The 22,677-nt window shown below is 29.7% G+C and overlaps 2 protein-coding genes across 5 annotated transcripts in view; one reads left to right on the top strand and one right to left on the bottom strand.

Moving 5' to 3' along the window:
• Nrx-1 (neurexin 1) overlaps nt 1–22,677 on the top strand; it is a 222,501-nt gene that overhangs the window by 179,991 nt on the left and 19,833 nt on the right. For all 4 annotated transcript variants that reach the window (XM_083109202.1, XM_083109205.1, XM_083109204.1 and 1 more), the window contains 3 exons: nt 5,547–5,840; nt 6,676–6,854; nt 7,092–7,263. In XM_083109202.1, the coding sequence (XP_082965328.1) occupies nt 5,547–5,840; nt 6,676–6,854; nt 7,092–7,263 (645 nt within the window). The remainder of the gene's footprint in view (nt 1–5,546; nt 5,841–6,675; nt 6,855–7,091; nt 7,264–22,677) is intronic.
• Nucleotides 313–2,763, bottom strand: LOC145977319 (uncharacterized). Its single transcript, XM_083109210.1, has 3 exons — nt 2,234–2,763; nt 1,010–1,237; nt 313–793 (listed from the first exon to the last, which is right to left on the bottom strand). The coding sequence occupies exons 1-3, from the start codon at nt 2,494–2,496 to the stop codon at nt 787–789; spliced, it is 498 nt and encodes a 165-aa protein (XP_082965336.1). The 5' UTR covers nt 2,497–2,763; the 3' UTR covers nt 313–786.

Here is a 22,677-nt window from a genome sequence, read left to right on the forward strand (position 1 = left end):
CTGTACGTGTTACACAACGCATTTAATTAGGATTCCACTTGACAATTTCATTTGAGATATTATAACAATAAAATATAACAGGGTATATCTCCAATATTAATTTAATTTAATTAGTCAGTAATTTACATTTCCATTCCGTTTTATTGTATAAGTTAAATACGTCATTCATATATTGGATTCTTAATTAGTTTAATGAATTATTAACCATTTCGTATAAGTATTATTGTATTTATCGTCAAATCCGTTTAGTTGTAAATTATAACAAATGTAGCATTTGTATTTTCTCTAATTTTATTTTTGAAAATATTTAAATCATTTTTTCCTTTCTTTTATTGTGAAAATGTTTCTATACATGTCAGGATTTAATATTTTGCCAACTCATAAAAGAAAATACATATAATGTGAATTTCAAAACTATAGCGATGTAAATAGAGCTCCTCCATTGCATATATATATTATTTATTTTGTTTTCACTACAAATGTACAGAATATTACGGGTAGCAAAATACATCGCACATTAAATTTGAAAAACGTGTACATCAGAATATACTTTCAGTAAATGTAGAAAACTTCTACAATTATATGAATTACATGACTGCGCGTGCCTTGTATTAATTATATTCGAATGTAGAACAATGCATATATATTTAGTATTTTATTAATAAAACAAAATAATTTTCATTCTCTCGCTACAAATCTGAAAATCTGACTAAAATCGATCTCAATGACTAAAATAATCCAATTATATTTAAATATTGCCCTTTTTATCTTCTCCTTTTCCTTTTTTCACATTCTATAACAGAAAAACATAAAACATTCGATTATTAAATCTTAAACGAAATGTACTAATAAGTCGATAATCATGTTCCATAAACGAAATGTACTAATAAATCGATAATCATGTTCCATAAATTAAAAAAGCCATATTTTATAATTATGTAGAGTATACTAAAATTTTCGATCATGATGTTAATAACAATTTTATCATTAAATGGAAGAAACTACTCACATAATAGTTCTACAACGTCCCCTGTTATCCAATCTTTGTCCTGCCGGGCAGTATGTAGGTGCTGTTATAATATTTCTGAATCCAATTTGTGGAATAAACTCGTCAGGCATCACGACATCCTGAACACTGCCATTGTTTTCTTTTTTCTTTTCTCTCGTATCCATATTATCAGTTTCAACTCGCGAAACTTTCTTCTCATCTGTCATCGATGTTGCTTTCGCCGCGTCACTAATCGATTCGTGATAAAAATCGTATAAGATTATCGTAGTTATTAAATTTCTATATATATGTTTGACGTCAAGAACACCTTTCACTTTCGGCTCAGGCATTTCCGGATCAAAAACAACGCGCTTTATTAAAAAATTATTAAAAAATTATATTTTTATTAATTAATTTAATATTGTATGACTCGTTATTAATTTTTAATCATGTTGAATCTTTTATACACGTCAAGCACTTGAAGATATCAATTTATCAGAAACAAGTATGATAAATCTAGATATCTAAATAATGTGTTTGACTCAAAAATGTCATATATATGACTCATCCAAGTTGCGTAACTCATTTCATTTATCAAATACGATAAGTTATTTTTTAAAAAATATCTATATAACAAATATTATAGCATATGCGGCGTCTACATTGAAATAAAGTAAAGTTAGTTCTTGAGAAACTTAAGAAAAATTCTTCTATGTGCAAATGTATAATTTGCAAATCAACACGAAGTCTGTCGTGATGTACAGCGAAGCGGAAACATTATATGGATTTCGGGATGTAGAATTCAAATTACTGGTTCGGAACCAAACTTAGGAAGTGTATCCATCATAGCGTGAATTCTGAGCACGCGCACGGCTAATTCAGTTTAACACACTTTGAACTTTAAGATTTCAATTCCTAATTTTTTTGTCGGACACTCGGAACAAGCCTCATAGAATATTGAATAAAATTTAACGTTTCGTCGATGTATCGGATGAAAACGTCCTGGCATTAAGCTAATGCTAATTCTTTCATTTGACCTGATATTACTCGATAGCAATCAAGCCGAGCTTCAAGCCACAGATTTGAAAGGTCATAGTCGCCAGAATTAGAACTTTTCATACGCGTAGTATGCAAACTAATTTTAAGCCGGCTTAACATATACACACATCATATACGCACGAACACATATGCATCTATTTCCTTGATCAGCTTTTTTCATATGAATCCTTTATCGTTTATACGTACTCGTAATCTTTACCCGAGTATTTGTACTCATTGCTAAATGCCCATTTCTCGTCCGATGAAACGTAACCCTTCATCAAATGTATCTCTACTTGTGGTGCTTTCGGCTCTGGATGCACTTTTTTCCATCTATCTGCTATATCCCCTAGACTTGTCATCGATTGCGGTAAGAGACGTATGATCAAAAAACTTTGCGGTCGGATTATCGACGATGACGTTGAGAAGCCAACGATCGAGATTAGCAAGATAAGATTGCAAAGAGACATAACGATATATAACTTATGACGAAAACGTGTAATTTATGTCGATTTAATAGTCTTTAAAAAATAATTAAATTTTTATCTGTTATATATGTATCTCGATTATTATCATTTTCTTATCGCACGTCGACTGATTTGCAAAGCACCGTGCGGTCGCGTAGTTCTCGAGTTTATAGACAAGCTTGGATTGATAATTCGAATTCACACGCTTTCAATGACGGTGCATAGACGACTGTTTGAGGCGTGAAATGATCGGCTCCGTGACTACAACTAACTCAGCAAGCCGCACATCCGGCCTTCGACCACAGCGCACCCGCAAATGTAAGATTAAATTCGTAAGAACGAATGGTTCACGGTTACCATGATTAATGCGATTTGATGACAATTCGACAAAATTCTGATAAATGATATTGCTGGTTGATAAGACCGAGCAATCAAGATAGATTCAATACATAAGCGCGTTTAAATGTGATTAATATTTTTCGTTAATAATTATTTTTAATAATTTATTACGTTCTTCAATGCAATCACATTTTTTATATGACACGGTTCATTATTAACAGTACGTGATAATTTTTAATTAAAAAAGCATAAAATAGATTACTTCATGAAAGATTTGCTTTTTGAAAACAGCGATTATCAAAGTATAAAAAATTTAACTAATTCTATTAGTAATAATAATAATAATAATAATAATAATAATAATAATAAGTTATAATTAAAAACAGTACAAAAAAGTTATTTATAAAATGTAGGAAATCATTTTTTTCTCTTTTCATATACTGCATTTCAATCATAAAATGTTATAAAATTTATCGTATTGCCTTAAATATTATATTTGATAAGACAGTTTTTTCGTGCTGGGTAATTATTTGCATTTGGCCAATCTCTCTCCGATAATCTCGACCTTGATATACATTGTAGAGATGTAGATATTGATTGTAATTTTATTCTAACTGACACTACACGTATAGGTTTTAAATATACTTATATAAATGGAAAAGAATAAATCTTTATTTTATATATATATATATATATATATATATATCTTAGTTATTTATCTATATTTCTTTTAAATTTACATTTATATTTTAATTCTAAATTATTTCAGCTAATTCAAACTAACCAGCTGCTTAACTAAATATTACGTTATTCGTAGAAATATCTCTTTTAATGCGAAATGTTTCTTTTGTCACGCTAACGTGTGATTTCAATCAATCAATTCTTTATTGCCAATAACACAAAGAATTATTTATTAACAGAATTCTTTACGCTTTTACGTAAGCACGCAATTAATTCGAAGGCTATAGAGATAGAATAAACTGCGCGAAGACATCGCACGACAATTATTATATCATTTGTGTATAAGCGAGTAGCTTCTCTTCAAACAGTCAACAAGTAACGACGTAAGAGATCTGTGCAGAGTATTAATTGATTTTATCTTTGTAATAGACACAGTATTATTCCGTTATCTGTTAAGACTATTCGCAAGACTTACGAAAGACAATGTCGCACTATATGAAAAGATGCATGATTCATTGGTGTTTCTAATAGATACAACAAACATTGTGCACAATTTAATTTTCAGAACATCATCAGGATTTCAATGTGAATCACGAAAATCACGATTTTACATAAGTTATAATATCGATTTCTAAAATAACATTTATCATAGATATTTGCATTTCCAATCATCAGCGTATCAAATTAATATATACAATCTAAATGTATATCTGAACGATATTAAGAATACGATATTAACGATACTAACAATACTAATTTGTAATTCTGTTACGGAATCAGCATAATGCGCTATGAATCATCAGTAATTAAATCCATATCATACCGTTCCCGTTGCTTAATTCATTAATAAATCTATCGGTCACTGTCGAGCTAGCATAAATTAGCAAATCCACCATCAATTATTCTTCAATTACAATTGCAAAACCGCGTTCACGCATTGCAAGATCTATCGTAGGAGACCATAAATTGTCAGCCTAAATTCGAAACTCCAATTAACCATAATTTTTAAATCATCTTTTTGATAAGATATCTTAATACTTATTTGATTAGATATTTAATACAGACATAATGCTTATAAAATGCGACATACACATTTATATCTTTTAAATATTTTATAATAGATCATACGACACATTTAATAAATAATACATTTTATATAGATTAATTTTATATAATAGTACGAATATTTTATATAAATAGTATGAATATTTTATAATAGATAATACGAAAAGAGCAATATAAGGAATTATTTTTTTCAAAAAAAAATCTCATGATTAATAAGAATTTGTTTCGAGTTATTATCAATTTGTGCTGTTAATAATTTTTTAAAATTTGTTTATAATTAACAAGATTGTAATCATTGAAATTTTCTTAGATAAAGTCATATTATCTTTTTTATTCTTTATATAAAGAGATTTTTTTCTATCTTTAGTCGATTCTATCTTTTGTACAAATGTGTACTAGTGTACACAATTACATATTTCTTTCAATTTTCTTCGTCACTTGCGTTAATATATCGTATTTGATAAATTTTTAAATTCAAGTTTTTCTGAATAATCCCTTGAAATTAAAAAATCTTTAAAATAAATGAATATGTCCGAAAAATATCTCTTACATATCATCGTGCTGGTCGGGAGAAATGCGTATCGAAATTGCATACAAGCTAATTAGCCACGCAGTCTCATTTCGAAATTCCTGCACGCACAATATACAGAGTATAATGTGTGACCATTGGACGGACGGTTGTTGAAATAATTTTCGGCCGGCGACGATCCCACAGGATTTATGGTGGCGAAATCGACCGGACATGCGGTCGTCTCGGTCCGTCGAACAGGCGCGATTGCGAGAGAATCCGCGGATATCGATACGAGTTTGCAAGAGAGATGATCTCGATTTAACTTGACTACATTTCGATTTCGTTTTATGTTCCGTCTTTATTCTACTATATGTTTTGAATTTTTATCTCCCAAATATTCACCTTTAAAATTAAAAGTTATGTAAAGAAAAGTTAATGTTTCTTTTATTTCTTTCAGGCGGAGTGGAGAAAACGCAATACGGCCAATTGCCGAAGCAGATTCTCAGTCGTCACGGATTCGAGGGATGTCTGGCGTCGTTAGATCTCAGCGGGGAAAGCACCGATCTCATTACCGATGCCGTTGTGCCGAGTTCACTCGTCACATCCGGATGTGATATTTATACCAACTTACACCCGGGCAAGAAATGCACGCATGATCTCTGCGCCAATCATGGCACATGTGTACAGCAGTGGAATAGTTACACATGCGATTGCGACATGACAAGTTTTACTGGGCCGACCTGTAATGATGGTAAAGAAACAGAGGAAAAAATGTGTAAAGCGACTTATCAGTTATTAGTTTACGCTAGTCTTTTTATTATATTGTTATCACATTTATCTGTAGGATTAAAAGACAACTAAGATTTTGCCGAATGACGAATTATTACAGAAGAGTAGTGCTCTTTGCGATTTTATTTCGATTTAAATAGAACATATATTAAATGATATAAATATTAATTTAAAAAGATAAAAAAAATTGTTCGTCTAAATTAAATAACGCAAGTAATATTGAGACTCAAAAAATTCAACTGCATAAAAAGTTGGTTACAAAGATTATAGTGAAATTATTGTAAAATACAAATGAATTCTAACGATATAATTTATAATCTTAATAATGAAATTGACGATATTATGAACTTAAAAAGGTAAAAAGATCTTATAAATGTTATATGAATATTTATTTCAATTTTTATCAAATATAAAATAATTTAAAATATTAATTACTCAATTGTGTTTACAATTTTATATTAATTGTTTGATTATATTAATTAATAAAATTAATCTCAATATACATTTACTAAATATATATATATATATATTTTCTATATTTAACTTCATATATTTATAGAATTACCAAAAAAAAAAGATTTTGCGTTTTGTATAGAAATGTAATGAATAATTTCGGACTTATTTTATCATTTTTTGTTAATATTTCACCACATATGTGTGTGTATTTTATATAATAGTCTTTAACTTACAATAATAGCATTATATTGAAAAGAAAATAACTTCTTAAACGTTAAAATTTAAAATGTAAAAGAAAAATACTATCTCAATTAAATGTATTATCAAAATATTTTTTGCAGAAGCTATCGCTTATGAATTTGGGGCCGGAAGAGGGATTATCACATATACTTTTCCGCCTGATCGTCGGCCGGAAATGAAGAGGGACACCGTGGCCTTGGGTTTCGTCACCGGCGTTAATGATGCCGTGTTGCTTAGGATAGAATCTGCGTCGAGTAATGATTATCTCGAAATAGAAATTGTTAGTATACGAACATATATAATTAATTTTTCATTCTGTTAAATCTTATTAGTAGAAATATACTTAAAATATATACTCAAAATATATTTTATATATTATATTTTAATATTATACTTAAATACGTTCTTTAATTTATTAATTTTTTCAATCTATATATTATATAATTTTCTATTTCGATAAATTATTTGCATGAATCAAGAGTAAAAATTACAGTTATAATTTATTCTTGTCACATAGGTGGAAGGTAACGTTTTTGCGGTTTATAACATGGGCACCAATGACCATCCAATCGGCGAGGTTGGCGTGAAAGTTAACGACAACCAATATCATGTGATTAGATTCATCAGGACAGGACCGAACAGCACGTTACAAGTTGATGACTACAATTTGCAATCTAATCATCCATTAGGTAAGTAATTTTTACATTTTTTTAATTCATGCTGTACAGAAACCAATACTATTGCGAGTGATAAGCTATCGCCGATCGATTGTGTCATCGAGCTTTCATATACCATAATGTATGTGCGATAAAAGATTCATATTTAATATTCCAGATTTTCGCAGTGTACATGAATATTAGAATTGGCTTTCAGCTCTAAGCCGCATTAATTCTTTATTTGATTCTAACATTTCGCTTCATCAAGGAGGAATGATACTGGTATCAATGAACTGAAATATTCACGAAACGTTAAAATCAAATAAAGAATTTACGCGGCTCAAACCCAGAAGCCAATTCTAATAAAAATTCCTATTTATCAAATTTTTATCACACAAATTGAGTTTTATTTGAACTGCACATTATATTGTGTGTATATATTTGCAGTAAATATATAAAATATTTATAATATATAGAATGTTTCCTGATATTTTTAACTTCAGAGATATTAAATTCAGATCTGAAAATAAATAAAAGATTTTGATATAAATATAAAGAAAATAAAATAAATAAAAGAATAAAAAATAATAAAAGATCTTTATATAAATATTTATATATTTTATCTTACTCTCAGAGTTTCGAAATTATTGATCTTTTTATATCTTAATAATTCTCTTAATATTTTAGTAATTTTTTGATTGAAATAATTATTATTAAAAATTAATGATAACATATTTGAGAAGCAGACAATAAAAATTTTGAATGTTTTATGTGAAGACAAGTAAACGATACAGAATTCGACAAATATATGTATAACAAATATACACAGAAGACAATCAGATAGGATAAATAGTTACAAATTTTTTCTATGTTATTCTTATTTGCTATCTTTAATTTTCTGTTTTACCTACATATTATGAAACATTTTACATTATTAATAAGCAAAAAATATAGACAGTATAATTTTAAAAAATTACGCCCTTTTTTTCCTCTCTTTCTTTTTCTTTTTTTCTTCATTAATTTTTTATTCCTTTTTCTAAAAAGAAAAAAAGCATTAGATGTATGTATCAAATATCCGACTATCACACACAATAAAATTACTGAAAAAGATTGAACAAAAAATTGCTTCACATAGATATTAATAAATTAGCAGCACAAGTAAACAAAAAAAAACTTTGGAGTTTTCTGCAGTATATGAATTAAAAACATAGTAAAAATTATCAGAGAGAACAATGATTTTCAAATTGCCACAATATGTTCTTCAATCATTATATCACAGAAATTGAGTTAATCACATAAACAAATTTCTAAAGCCCGACGAAGGCATAAATTGTAAAATTATATCGCGCATAAATGTGCAATACAAGAGACGATCCAGACGGTTCGAGAACTGCCGAGAAACTGAGGACGAAGAATCCTATGTGCTCTTTTATGAACTTCGTGGTGTCGGTCACCGACCTTTTTCATCCCAGCCATGGGAAACGACCTTGATCGGTCGTTCACGAGACCCTATTGTCTATTCTCCCTTGTGGTCTTGTTCACGAAGGCGAAGGCCGATCGTTATTCCTACGGAAAGGCATCCTGTTCCTGTCGGGAATGATTTATTTATTAATTGAGACTTATCAAGTATTAAGTTACCCGAGAGCGTTCCTTCCGCAATTGCACTCAAATATATTGTCGATTCTGTAATTTATATGAAGAGAGTTGCATATAATAAAATACCCTTCAGTATCATTTTTTATTCAACAATTTGGCGATATATTTATGTGCAAAAAGTCTTTCTAAGATATCTAAATTTATTATTTCTTATATTAAAATATTGCTAATATTAACAGTGATATTAAATACAATTACCGGTCGAGATAATTGATGTTACTACTTTTTCTTTTTTTTATTTAAGTTCATAAGATCCTTGCGACTATCTTCGCTTTCCTAACTATCTGATACTTTTATAATTATTAATTAATACCGACACTTATAAAACTCTTAATAAGCTACCCTGATATACATGCGATGACGTGCTTCTCATTCCCCTGATAAGATGAAATCCTGATGCTCAACTAAGCGATCGATGTTTCATCGAACACGAACTAAGTCTATTCTACTCTTGCATCCTTTGAAATTTCCATGCGTAACATGCTGTCCTGATAACTTGACCTTTAAAAAACGCTTTTGCTTTTCTATCAAGCCTGTGTGCTTATATCATTTCTGCGTGCTTTTAATACCTGCGCGTGACTCTCCCTTTAAAAGAAGAATAAGATGAGCTGAGCCAATGAATTAGAAGTACAATATTAAAAGTTTAGATATACTATTTTAAGTATACTTCGTAAAATTTAATAAAAATTACAAATAATGTAATTTGCAATTTGTATGATAATACATATAAACTTAATTATTAATAGCATTAATATTGAAATTAATTTAATTGCATAATATATTAATTAAACGCAGATTTCATTTTCGATTGATGTATTAAAATTATAAAAATTGAAAGTAAATCACATTTTATTGTTAAAAATTTAACTAAATACCAACATATCATAATAAACAAATGTGATTGATCTTGGATAATGAAAATTCATTTCAAAGAGATATGTATAAATAGAAAATCCTGCGATGAGCATCGTATATTTAATTAACAAATGACAAAACGGAGTTTCTATTTTCCGTATACAATTAATTTTATAATGTCGTTCATATATCACATTCACCAGAAATTGCATTTCGTTTCATGACGTGGTGTTAATGTAATTAAGTGCCTCACTTAATTAGATTACTCTCAAATTGTTTACGTTGAAACATATAATAAAGTCTCAGTGTATTTACTTAATATAATTTAACATCTACCAGTATATTCACAAATTCTAAATTACACGTAATATGATGTATTTATCATTTCTTTTGAAAACAATCTTTTTAATTATTTCAAAAATCATTTCATATATTGCTATATTATATTATTGCAAATTATATCACTTTATTTAATATATCACAAAACATGTAAAATAATATAAATATTTGATGAATATCTCTACAACAGTAAAGTAAAAATATTACCAGATCTCATCGATTGCCATATTTTTTCATTCAACTATGTCAGCAAATTAGATTTACCTCACCACATAATCAGACAGTATGTTCGCGTATATTCGCGCGCAGATATTAATTACGATGCAGCATTGCACGTAATACACCATGTTGCACTCGTTTTCCTGACCCGCGGAAATTTATCGTCGACTAATGCACGATGCATTTTCATAAGTGTACGAGCTTTTTGGTCCCGCGAGCCTCGTTTGCGCATTGCGAAACTCGCGAATGCGCACATGTGTGCTTAAAATTCAACAAATATTCGTCAAATCTGCTGCCTCTGACTCGATAAGTAGTATAATTAATTAATGTCGAAATCGTAACAAACCATTTTCACATGTCTAATATATCTCCGAAAATATATATTACATAAATACATACATAAATACATATTTTCATTACTTTATAATATTACAATTTAATTATGTAAATTATGCTGCGTATGTAATTTGAGTATTATTTGCTTGTTGCGAAAAATATAGATAAAAAAATAGATCAGTATATTGAAACTGAAATATTTCTTAATTCTTGAAATTGAAATGCTTTAATTATTGTGACAATTATCAACATTTCTGTTGTTTTTAATGATATAGGAATATATGTTTGAAAATAATGTTATTTACACTTTTTATAGTTAACAATAATTTTTTTCTCGTAGTTTTTAAACTTTTAAAATTATATTAATTATAATTAAAGTTTCTTTAAAATGGAATCTTATATAATTCTATATATTATTTCTGTGTACTTTTTTTTACATGTAAATCAATTTATTCTAATATATAAAATGTGAAATATCTTACATAACAACTAATTTTTAAAATAAAGTAATTTAATTAAAATCCAACAAGCAAATGCAGAAATTATCGACAAACTAAGGAAGTTGCGTACCGTTGCATTGGGTGAAATTTTCGCGGGTTGGATGTTACGAAAGACCTTTGACCTCAAGAGATATATAAGCCTTTGTCACATTAACCCTTTGAGCCCACCCCAATTGCCTGCTTAGCGGCGCCGCGTGAGCGAAACTCCTGACTAACATTGCTGTCCTGATAACTTTCTGGATCACCTAGAACCCTTTGAGACTATGGCCCTCTTATGTCTTTCTAATAAGAGCTAAGGACACGAATAGATTTTGATTGAACATTTTGTAGAATGCTCTCTAAACTACTTTTAATTGATTCTCCACCAGACGATAATTGTTGCTGATCAATTGCTCCATAGGCAACGATATGATTTAATTATTATTATCGCGATTAAACGATAAATATTATATTTATTTTAATACAAAACAAACTTATTGATGTGTTTTTAAATATTAACGATAAGTTTTATATTTATGACAATCTTATATAAATATTTTTAAAATAATTTAAATAGTTGATCTGAGTTCTTTCTCTACTATTTTATTTCTTCTAATTGATTACATGCGTTGCTTAAATTTATTAATATTTTATTTAATTATTTTGCTTTCTATTTTATAAGTACTTATTACATATTATATTTCACAAAAAATAGATTTTACTTTAAGATTTGTGTTACGTATATGCATTAGATTCTGGCTTTTGATCTTCATATCCTACTGCCTTAATCCACAGAAATTCGCGCGAGCTTAGAAAGTTAGACCCCTTTCGGAGCGTTCATGATATCGCGACCCTTCTTCCACCCTATACGATTCACATGATGCAATCTACAACAAGAAGGGAATCCTCTTCGCGTCTTCTGATACTCTGCTTCATGTGTGGTAGGCTGCTTATCCCCAAGCCACGTATTCTTTTCTACGTGTGTATCATCTTCTCGAATGATGTATGATGTATGAAGATGTCAGAAATGCCTTCACTTGCGGTTCTTTAGACATTTTCGAGATAGATGCGTCGTATCTATTCGTAGATATTCAAGCATTATGACTGTTAGTTCTGAAATAAATTGACAATTTTATAATGAATAATTTGGTCCATGATAATATGATGATAACATTACTAATTTTTCTAAAAGTTATGATGTATCTAGACATGATATATTTCGTTGGAAAATGTTGTGAATTTGGAAGTGAAATCAGTCCTAACATTTTCTGTTTATATATTGATAAAAGAACATATATATTCTTTAAAATTTACTAAAATTTAATTAAATATGTTGAGTCAAAAATGCTTTGACATAAATTATGGCGCGTCAATTTTATGTAAAAATTTTAAACACTTAAATAGAGCATAATAAAGTGTTATATAAAACATGATAAAACAATATGCTTCAAGAGAATATATTTCATAAAGCATCGCCGAAATTTGTTGATAGATAGTAAAAAAGAGTTTCCACATTTTAAGCAAACTTTTTTTCTTTTTCTGTCACACAAAACAAAATGCCAAAGACAAAACCGCTTTGTTCTTCAATTTCAACAAATTGTTTTTCTTCGAGATAAAAAATTCCAGCATGTCGACAGAATCAATTTTGATCGTACTATTTCCGTTCTAGACAAAAGGAAAAGAAGATAGTATGATTGATTGTTCCCAAGTCTAGACTAAATATGTTCAACACACTGAAAAGATGGCGCATATGTTACTCATTAAAGACACGAGAAATAGGCAATGCTCGGTATCAAAAACTACCCTTTCGAAATTATTTGAGACCCTATCGAGAAAGCTCAGGCGGAAACTTCTTACATCGCATGCATCTCTGATGGAAAAGGTCACACGATAGACCTTTTTTCTCATTACACTCTTCGCTCTGGCGCCCACGTGTTCAACCCCTGTGCCACTTCTTACCCTCCATGTTATCCTCATCAAACAATTCGAATGGCACGTGGTAAATATTAAATGTCAGAGTCTTGTGACCCAATATTTATCTTTACAGTAGCGCAGATATTTAGGAACGATGCATATGTTTCAAATGCATATGTGTCTAATTTGATGTGTTGAGATATACCCGAAAGTGAATGTATCTATTTCGAAATAATATGTTTTCATAGAACTTGTGTTTTCATAGCAAATGTTTAATTGAAAAATTCGGATGTTAAAAAAATCATGATATTAATAAAAGGAACTAGTTGAATAAACTTATTGATTATATTTATATTATATTTAATGTATGAATAAGGGTTAACAATAAAATCATCAGCATCTAAGAAGGGCATCCATGTCCTCTTTGATTATCCTATCTTCCTGATATTTAAGTAGATCAACTTGACTAGAAAGATCAATTCTTTCATCTCCATAAATCCTATTGTATAGCAGCATGCTTTTGTGAAATATAATCAAATAATATACATATTATATACACTCTAATACACATTGTTTTTAAAACTCACGCAATCCATCGTTCTCCTTCAAGAAATCTTTTCAGCAAAACATATACAAATTATAATTTTTAATTTTATTTATAAATTATTGTAATAATAATTCGATAAAGAAATTGAATAAAATAAAATAATACATAAATAAAATAATAATTTCTTGGTAGAAATAAATGTATATTAATCTTTCTTTTAAATTTATTCCATATGATTGAATTAGGTCTAATGTCTCTGCTTCTATGATATCTTATATTGTTTGAGATGCTACATATTTTTTATTATTAATATTCTGATGATGACGGTTTGAAAGATGATCCCTTAAATATAAAGTTATTCGCGATAGGAGATTGCGAGGATGCTTCTTCGAATTCCATACTATCCTGATCTTTAATTAAGGAACTCTATTCATGGTGTTACCCTAGGGGTAATGTGATCCGCGTCCCTACAGGACTGCCTATGCATTCTAATGTAAGAATAATAGCCTCTTTTGTCTATCATTCCGCGTCGTTCGTTCATATGCCATAGACATCGTACTTGTAGAATAAAAAAGAGATATAAGTGGAAAAGTTAATCTAAAATATATCTATTTATAGATTTGTAGCTAATTATTTTGAAAAAATGTAATAATGAAAAATGAAAATATCACATCTTCTAATCGTTCCATAGAGAATTATTTTTATATTTCGAATTTATAAAAGAGATGACGATATAAAATTTTACTGATAATATGGATGTGTTATCAGTAATAATAATTAACCAATTTTCTTTTGTTTTACTGCTGTTAAGGGGTATGATTCATTCTACAAACTTGTCGATTACAAAATATAATAAAATATAATCGTAGAGGTCGACACGAGATGTTGAGTTTGTCCAGCATTTTCCGTTGGATTCCTATTTTATTTATTTAAACACAAGTTACCTCCGTATCTCATCAAGCGCGTCTTAAGGTTTCTTCCTACGGAACCCTGACGCCCTAATACCCGATCAACAGAATTTGACCGTGGGCGAGGATCGTTCTCACGCTCGAGGCAGGATCGCGTCCTCGACGGAGGCGTCCTCCGATATGGCCGAGGGGTCGTGAGAGGGTTCGAACCTCGGATCCTCCTTCGCGATCTTCCCTTCGCGCGGTATATAGACGAGGACCTTTGAACCCGTAGAATTTCGTGTCGATAATTCCCAACACGACGAGGGAGACGAGGGCTCGATGTCGCGTCAAAATAATCCACACTACGATAAGATATTTCGAATTCTTTCATCTCAAAAAATCGCCTCTTAAAAGTGGAAAGGACTATTTTCAACATTCCCCGAATTACGTATATTTCAAACGTACATTTTCATGTGTAAAAGTTCCTTGAAAAACTCGTTTATGTTTTTATATCGTAAAAATGTATCATGCGCCAAGATAAATATTAATATTAAAGAAGCATCTTCTTACTGAAATAAGTAATAAATAATATAATTAATAATAAACAATCATATTACTATTATATCATATCTAAATGGATAAGATTGGAATTTTGTGTAAATCTGAAGATTTGTCTAAATATTTAAAATATAATATTTAAATAATTTAAAATATCTAAATATAATATTTAAATATAATCGCGATTTTTTGCCTAATAAAAAAACGATGAAAGCATTACGGAAGATTGAATTTGATTGAGATTGATTATGATTATTAATTAATATTAAGGAAAGATTAAGGAAAAAAATGTACTTGTTTCACACACATTATATAGTATGATCTATATTATAGACGTCATACATACTAAATGATGTGTATTTTTTAAGGGCTTGATACAAAGTGCCGTTTAATAAATAGTTTATTTTGTTATTGCATCATACTTGATTAATTTTTTGAAATAAAAGGCGATTAAAAAGTTTTATCCGTAATTTTTTTTAAGCAATGTGTCATATCCTGAAGGAGTCCCCTAAGAGGGTTCATCTACCTACCTACTCGCGATCGCTGAAAAATCCAAGGTGTCAAAGTTCTCGGAAGATACTATGGATCTTCCTCCCTGTACTTTTTTCTTTTTTTTTCGTGGAAAGGCAAAGCCTCGTCCGTTAGGCTCGTGGGAATCGAAGGACGAGTCCCACGGGCGTGAGAAAGCAGCTTCGAAGAGAGATCGAATCTTCTCAGGGTTACTAGGGAATCATTCGGAGCTAAGAAGCTTCTTGGTTCGCAGGCATCTGCAAGGAGGTTATTAAGTAATCCGATTAATTATACTATAATTAGCCAGTGCGTAAAATAAAAAATGTTAATTCTTTAGTTAAATTATTATACTCTTTAATTGCATAATGTAATTTAATGTAACGTAGGAAAATCAACTTTTGTTCAGACATACGTATATCTAGCTTGTAAAACATATAAAGCATATAAATGCCTGCAAAATTATGACTAATTTAATAAATTTTATAATAAATTTTAATTAACTAAATAGCATAATTATCCAAATTAAATAACATAAAAAACACAAAAAATATCTCAGAAATATTATATATTATTTTTTTTCAACATCTAATGCATTTAGTACACAACTTCGAATCTTTATTTCTTTATTTCTGCTTTTTTCTCACTCGTTCTCTCTTTATATGTGATAACCATATAATTTGTTATATCGTTATATATAAGAATTCTATCGAAGAATTATCATACCTACATACATCTTAAAGGATGAAAGATGAAATTGTATTCTCATAACTATTGCATGCTTGATAATCCTGAAAAATAAAAGATTTCTTTGGAATATTGATTTTTATACGTTTGCCCTTATGGTTTCCTTCAGGTAGATGATTCGAGTTTTATTTGCAAATATCCGTTAAAAAGACGTCAAACTTATCTTTTGGAGCAAATTTTTTAACAGTCATGTGGCAGCCACTATCAGATGTTTTCGTTTTTTTTTAACTGACAGTTATCAAGAATGTGACCGCTATCAAACAACACTTAAAATATTTTTATCTTTTAATCTCCAATAATCTTATTTTACACATGCAGAATATAACTGAAATAATCACTTAAATTCATTTTTAAACAATGTATTAGTTGAAAATTAAGATGAAAATAAAAATCTAGATACTTTTAGAATCTTACTTTGCCAATATAAAAATAATTCGATTAATCTTCTTAAAAAATTTATAAATTAATATATTGTTTATTTTCCAAACCTGTTTAAGAAATTCAAACTTGCTTGCATGTATTTATCTGTATTAATTCTCATGGTATTGACTTTCGATTATAATCGATGACTTATCTAAAACAACATAATTAAATTAATATTACATTCATTATCTTATATATTCTCTAGTAGAATAAAATAAATATGAAGCAGTCTAAATTTGAATACATCGTAACTATATAGTTTTAAATAATAAAATGGAAGACTAAATTTTCAATGCATATAAAAATTACTAAACAATTACAAAGTTTTCTGTGTCACTGATGTACAATGAAATACAATATATGCAATATAATACATCTAATACATTATTATATATCGTACAAAAATAAAATAAAATAAAAATACGAGAAATCCAAAATATAAATTGTGAGCATAGTCTCTACAAATAAGCAAATTAATCGAAATAATAAACTCAAAAGATATAATTAATTATGCTATGATTAAGTAATCATATATTCTTGAGTGGCGCAACAACGAGATGATAACAAGTTTAATAAATGAATCAATTATTTTTACGTTCTTAATTTACAAAAAAAAGATCTTTTTAAATACATGCTTTTTGCTTTTTATTTTTATATGTACAATACAAATACAAAATTTGAACTTTTTGGTTTTCTTTTCTTTACATTATTTTATTCTCTTATAATGATATATCAGAATATAAGTAATAAGTAAGAAAGCCAATAATAAGATCAATTAATAACAGAATTCTTCCAAAGAGTTGAAGATGAGCAACTACCGACGAAAATTCTCCTCTCCTTTGACATGTGTCGTATCTCTTTTCGCACGATATTCTTAACGTTTTCTGACCTCCTGGTACTGGGTGTTCGATTAATTCGTGTTTACAATGTTCTTCACGCCTCGGTTCAGCCCTAAACATGTCATTAACGATGTCATTATCGATGTGTTTTAATATTAGACGCAATTTAACAAGATGTAACCGATACGAAATAAATAATGTTTCGGACTCTTGTGATTACGTTGCTATATGCGTGGGCGAATTTTAGACACCACTGCTTTCTTGACAACATGCGTGCCTGATAGAAGGAGGCTGTAAAATTTCCGTTAGCGCATGCTTCTGAGTCTGGCATATAGCGCAGTGTTATGCAAAACATCATATGTTCGCGAATAAGAATTATGAATTGTAATTATAAGAATTTTATTCCAGATTTCTCGATTTTAAATATTCACCGTAAATAAATAAACTTATATTCGTCAATTACAAATGTAATCATTTTTTATTTTATTTATTAATTTTCGCGAATAGTGACCAATAGTTTGACTTATATCGTATGCTTTTAAGAATGCGGCAAAAGTTATATGACAAAATAAAAGATAAAGATATGTATGTATTGTAAAAGAATATATTTCTTTATATGTGTCTGCATTTATATGCACATGACATGTTAATGCAAACGCATTAAATGCATAAGAAAGAAGAATGAATTCTGCTTATAAAGATGTCTCTTGTAACGTCCCATTTTCTTCAAGCATTTAGGGCCTGGTCAAGGTTGTATTTCGAGGACCACTTTGACCATGTTTCTGCTAGCCTGATAGAAAATCTTATACTAATTTATATTTACAATGCTTTTTCACGCCTCTCAATGAATTATAGCAGTATAATGAATAGCGGTCGTTAGCGCACTCTTATTTCTTGAATCGAGTTATATTAATCGACCACATATTACATTATATTGTTATTAAGAGTTGTCCATCTTATGAAAGATTTTGGAACTTTCTGTTTTTCCTGCTGTCCTGCTCATTGGAATATACGAGATATCCGTTGAAAAATACTGGAACATCTTTTGTCTAAATGCGTAAAAAAGACAGTAGAAAAAGAATTTATTTAAAAATATTTTTTTGATTATGTATTAATATTCATATACTTCGAATATATTAAAATATATTAGTGATTATTTTATAAAATATTGATACATCGGTAAAATTTTAATATTTATTTCATCTTTATATACTATCATCGAAAACGTATATTAAAAGTAAGACATTGTTTTATTCCAATCTTATATTTAATTAATTCTAGTTAATTAATTCTAAGAGAATACTTTAAAAAATGAAAATAATTAACTGCTTATTAAATTAGTGATATTGAGAATTTATATTTTACTTTTTTTATTGATGGTTCTCTATCATAAAATAAAAAGATCTTTTTGCCCGAGTTCACGACAAACATATAAATAGTTTTTACATCTTATAATTACATTAGAATCTATTAAATATTTAAAAAACATCAATTTTAAATATCAATTTTATAAACCTCTAAGTTAAGGGAATATTTGAATTAAAAATATAATATAAATTAGTAATTTTATAAATTACTTTTAATTAATGTTAAAACCTAACTTATCAGCTTATAGAATAGTAAAATCATATTTTCTCACGTTATATCTTATATGTGATAATTTTATACATATCTCATGATATTAATCTAATATACAGATAAATAATAATTATAAATATTAATTAATATACATAATAAAATGTTACATTTATGTTCATACGCGCGTGCAAGTAAAATTAAAATATTAAATTGATCGAAAGATTCTGATATTTTGTAAATGGAACATATTTCCCACTGTGCATTAATTTAATTTCACCTGTTCGATTACAGACCGTAAGTAAGGGGGTGAGTGATATAAAAAGCATCAAGAGTACTCATGGTACTTGTTGGACTCTCATGATGCCCTGGTAGTAGAAGCGCCACGTTCCTTCGTGGTTTTCCCACGAGCCCTCTTCAAGTTCTCACGCGGGCGACTCCTTCCCTTCTTTCATGTGTGCCTCAGTATAGCCATGTAAAAAAAAGAGAACGAGGTAGAAAGGAAGAGAGAGACTAGCGGAGAAAGAGAGAGAGGGAGAGGGAGAGGTCGCGGTAAGAATAGTAAATGATTTTGTTCGGTCGATCGAGTCGCACGATCCAATAGATTATTTTTAAATGGCCACTGAGAATTTCCTCGTGTAATAAAACGCACCGAGAATGCACACAGGCGTATTTGTTTCTTGGATACAGAAATTGCAGAATTTTAAAAAATATAAAAAATATATTATATATAATTACATGGTTTTTTTCTTGGAGAATATGCATTTGAAAAGTCACATATTGAAAAAGACATATATGATGAAAATTAATAAAATAATATATCTTTCGAGAGAGAGAAATATTCGAGAGAAGAAATTCTTTAATTATAAACTCCCTTAATATGTATAAAACTACGTGTACTAATATGAGTTTAATTTTTTTTTATTATTTTATTGCATTTTTTTATTACTTTAAAAGATAAGATATATATTAATTTAATAATTTATTCAATAATAATTCAAAAGGATGTATGTCAAATTAATTAATTGGAAATAATTAATTAATACCTAATAAAATAAGAAAAATAATGCAAATCTCAAGTAAATAAGTATTTAGATCCAGGAAGACTTCCTGAGAGCGGATGAAGTCCTGGCAGTCCCGAGTCTCGTATTCTTGCGTTCCTGGAGAGACTCTCCCACGGTGCGATCCCGTGGGAACAATTTAATTGGCTTAAGAAGAAGCAACCTTGTCCCAGGATGTTGCTTTATCTTGCTCCCACTGTCTTTCTTTTTCATCTTCTCTCCATCCGAGTACTGGTCATTTTAAGCCGTTTAACCCTCGATGTCGAAGATCGCCGACCTTTCGAATTGAATGCCCCGTCGTAAAACTTGACCCTTATCATGATCCATTCCTCTCTCACTTCTAATTGTACAGCTCGACGAAATCGATTGTATCGTCGCCGAATCCTATCCTATGAAAAATAACGGGAAATATCCTTGTCTCGGCGTGTAAAAAAATAGATGCATTGTTGCAGATGAGTTATATCAATTTCTTTAATCTTATCCTGAAGTACCAATGAGCTCCAATTTACTCGATATATAAGAATAACATGCAAGCTGCGAATCGCCGCGAAACTCTTTCGCTCGTCTACAAGCCTACTACCGAACCAGATCGCTTGGCTGGCCTCAGGGACGGTTTGTCCCACGTTGCTGTGATCAGCCTGTGGGAATCAGCCTGCGTCTGGAATTCGTGAGAAAATGCGAGAAGCGCGCGCGACGTCATTCTCTTGAGATCACCGCTGTGTGCGAAGGGTACAAGTGTATTCTCGAACTGTCACGTCTATTTTAAACGATCTACATAAGTCACGATAGATTTCATAATCTTTTGGAATCTTTATATCTTTTGATACATCCTGCAGTAAAAATCACTAACAAAATTAGAATTATGAGATTAAAATATCTTGGTAAGCCGACTTAACTGGCGAATTTTCTCTCCAGGATTTAATTCTCGCTATCATTTCTATAAAGCAATTCGCGCGTTATCAATGATAGAAGGATTGTACTTTGATAATTACTATTGAGATTTTGAATAATTTATATGGTAAAATATTTGAAAATTATTTAATTCAAAATGTGATAAAGGAAAATCAGTTTTCGCTTCAAAGATCATCTTAAGAACGAAGCCTCGCGTGAAAAAATTTTACTCTATATCTGCGATTTGTTACTCTCACGTGGAATTATCATTAATGATAACGAATTCTATTTAATTGCAGCTAAAGATTTAAAGAACCTTTTAAAGGACATGACGTGAGAATCGCTCCTACATGTTGATACATGCCTATTACACGAAACGACGATTTCAGCCCCAAGTTCAACATCTTCTCACGCTCGAATCTTGCCGTTGCGTCGCGCCTCCGAAATCTTATTATTTTTTGTATCGGCGTCATGGGAAAGCCGACAGTACGAGCGTTATACCGAAACCGCACTATGAGACTCTTTTCCCACGATTTCGGGATTCTTTGATTCTAAAAAACGTTTTTTGGATCCCGCCTTAAACCTGACATCGATTTTATGGGCCACACTTATGCTGCGACTTATGAAATGACCTAATATATGAACATACCACAAAAAACTTTATTTTTTTATTGATAAATCTAGAAAATGATCGAAATATGCTTTTAACACAGATTAATTTTGTTCGACGCATTAAACAAAATTTCCTTTAAAATTAGAGATTGATATAATCAAATAAAGTTTTAATTAATTAATTAATTAATTAATGTCCGATTTAGCAAATAATTGATCTTGAAACATTATTTGCTAAAGATGCTCTTTTATATATTATTATTCTACATATTCTATGCATATACGTTCTATTTATTTATCCTCACTAAAAGACGATTTTCTTTCAGTTCAAAACGTGCTAATTAAATTTCTTTTTTTTATCAAATTTTAATTGCTAACAGTCTGTAATGCATAAAGATAAAATATGAGTGCAAAAAGTTATGCCTTCGTCGCTTTTTTGAACTCGGCAAACTGTTATACATGCCAATAATAACACTCTAATAATATATTTGACGATGAGCGCGATAGGCTTGTATCGTCACAGACAGGTTAGCATCATTCTAAGTTACGTGTTTAGAAGAACCAGGCGAACATCGTGAGATGGCAGTTGGTCTAAGCTACGCTCGTGCACTAGGAACAGCCTTGGAGTCTGAAGGTCGTTTTAAACCTACCAGACAGGATTCTCGATGACCGGCCGATTCCCGCGGCGTCTTCGCGCTTTATTGCTCTTGTTAACCGAAGATCGAAGCATCAGATGAGGAAACATCCTCATATACACATGTATATATATGTGTAAAATTCGGAAATTCTCATATGAAAAATCTATAAAGAAAAATTCGAACAAAATTAAATGATAAAAGTATTTGCAATTTTTTTTTTATTTCGCCAAAATAATAGATTCTAGAAATTATAAGAAATTAAAGCGTGTGTATATGAATGTATCTGACAAGATATATCTAACAGTCATACATATCATGAGCTTTTTTACCATAATTTATTATTTAATTTATAATAAAAATT

The sequence above is a fragment of the Camponotus vicinus genome, unplaced genomic scaffold (genome assembly GCF_025532165.1).
Source record: "Camponotus vicinus isolate PSW18456_S1 unplaced genomic scaffold, iyCamVici1.0 SCAF_9, whole genome shotgun sequence".
NCBI lineage: Eukaryota > Metazoa > Arthropoda > Insecta > Hymenoptera > Formicidae > Camponotus > Camponotus vicinus.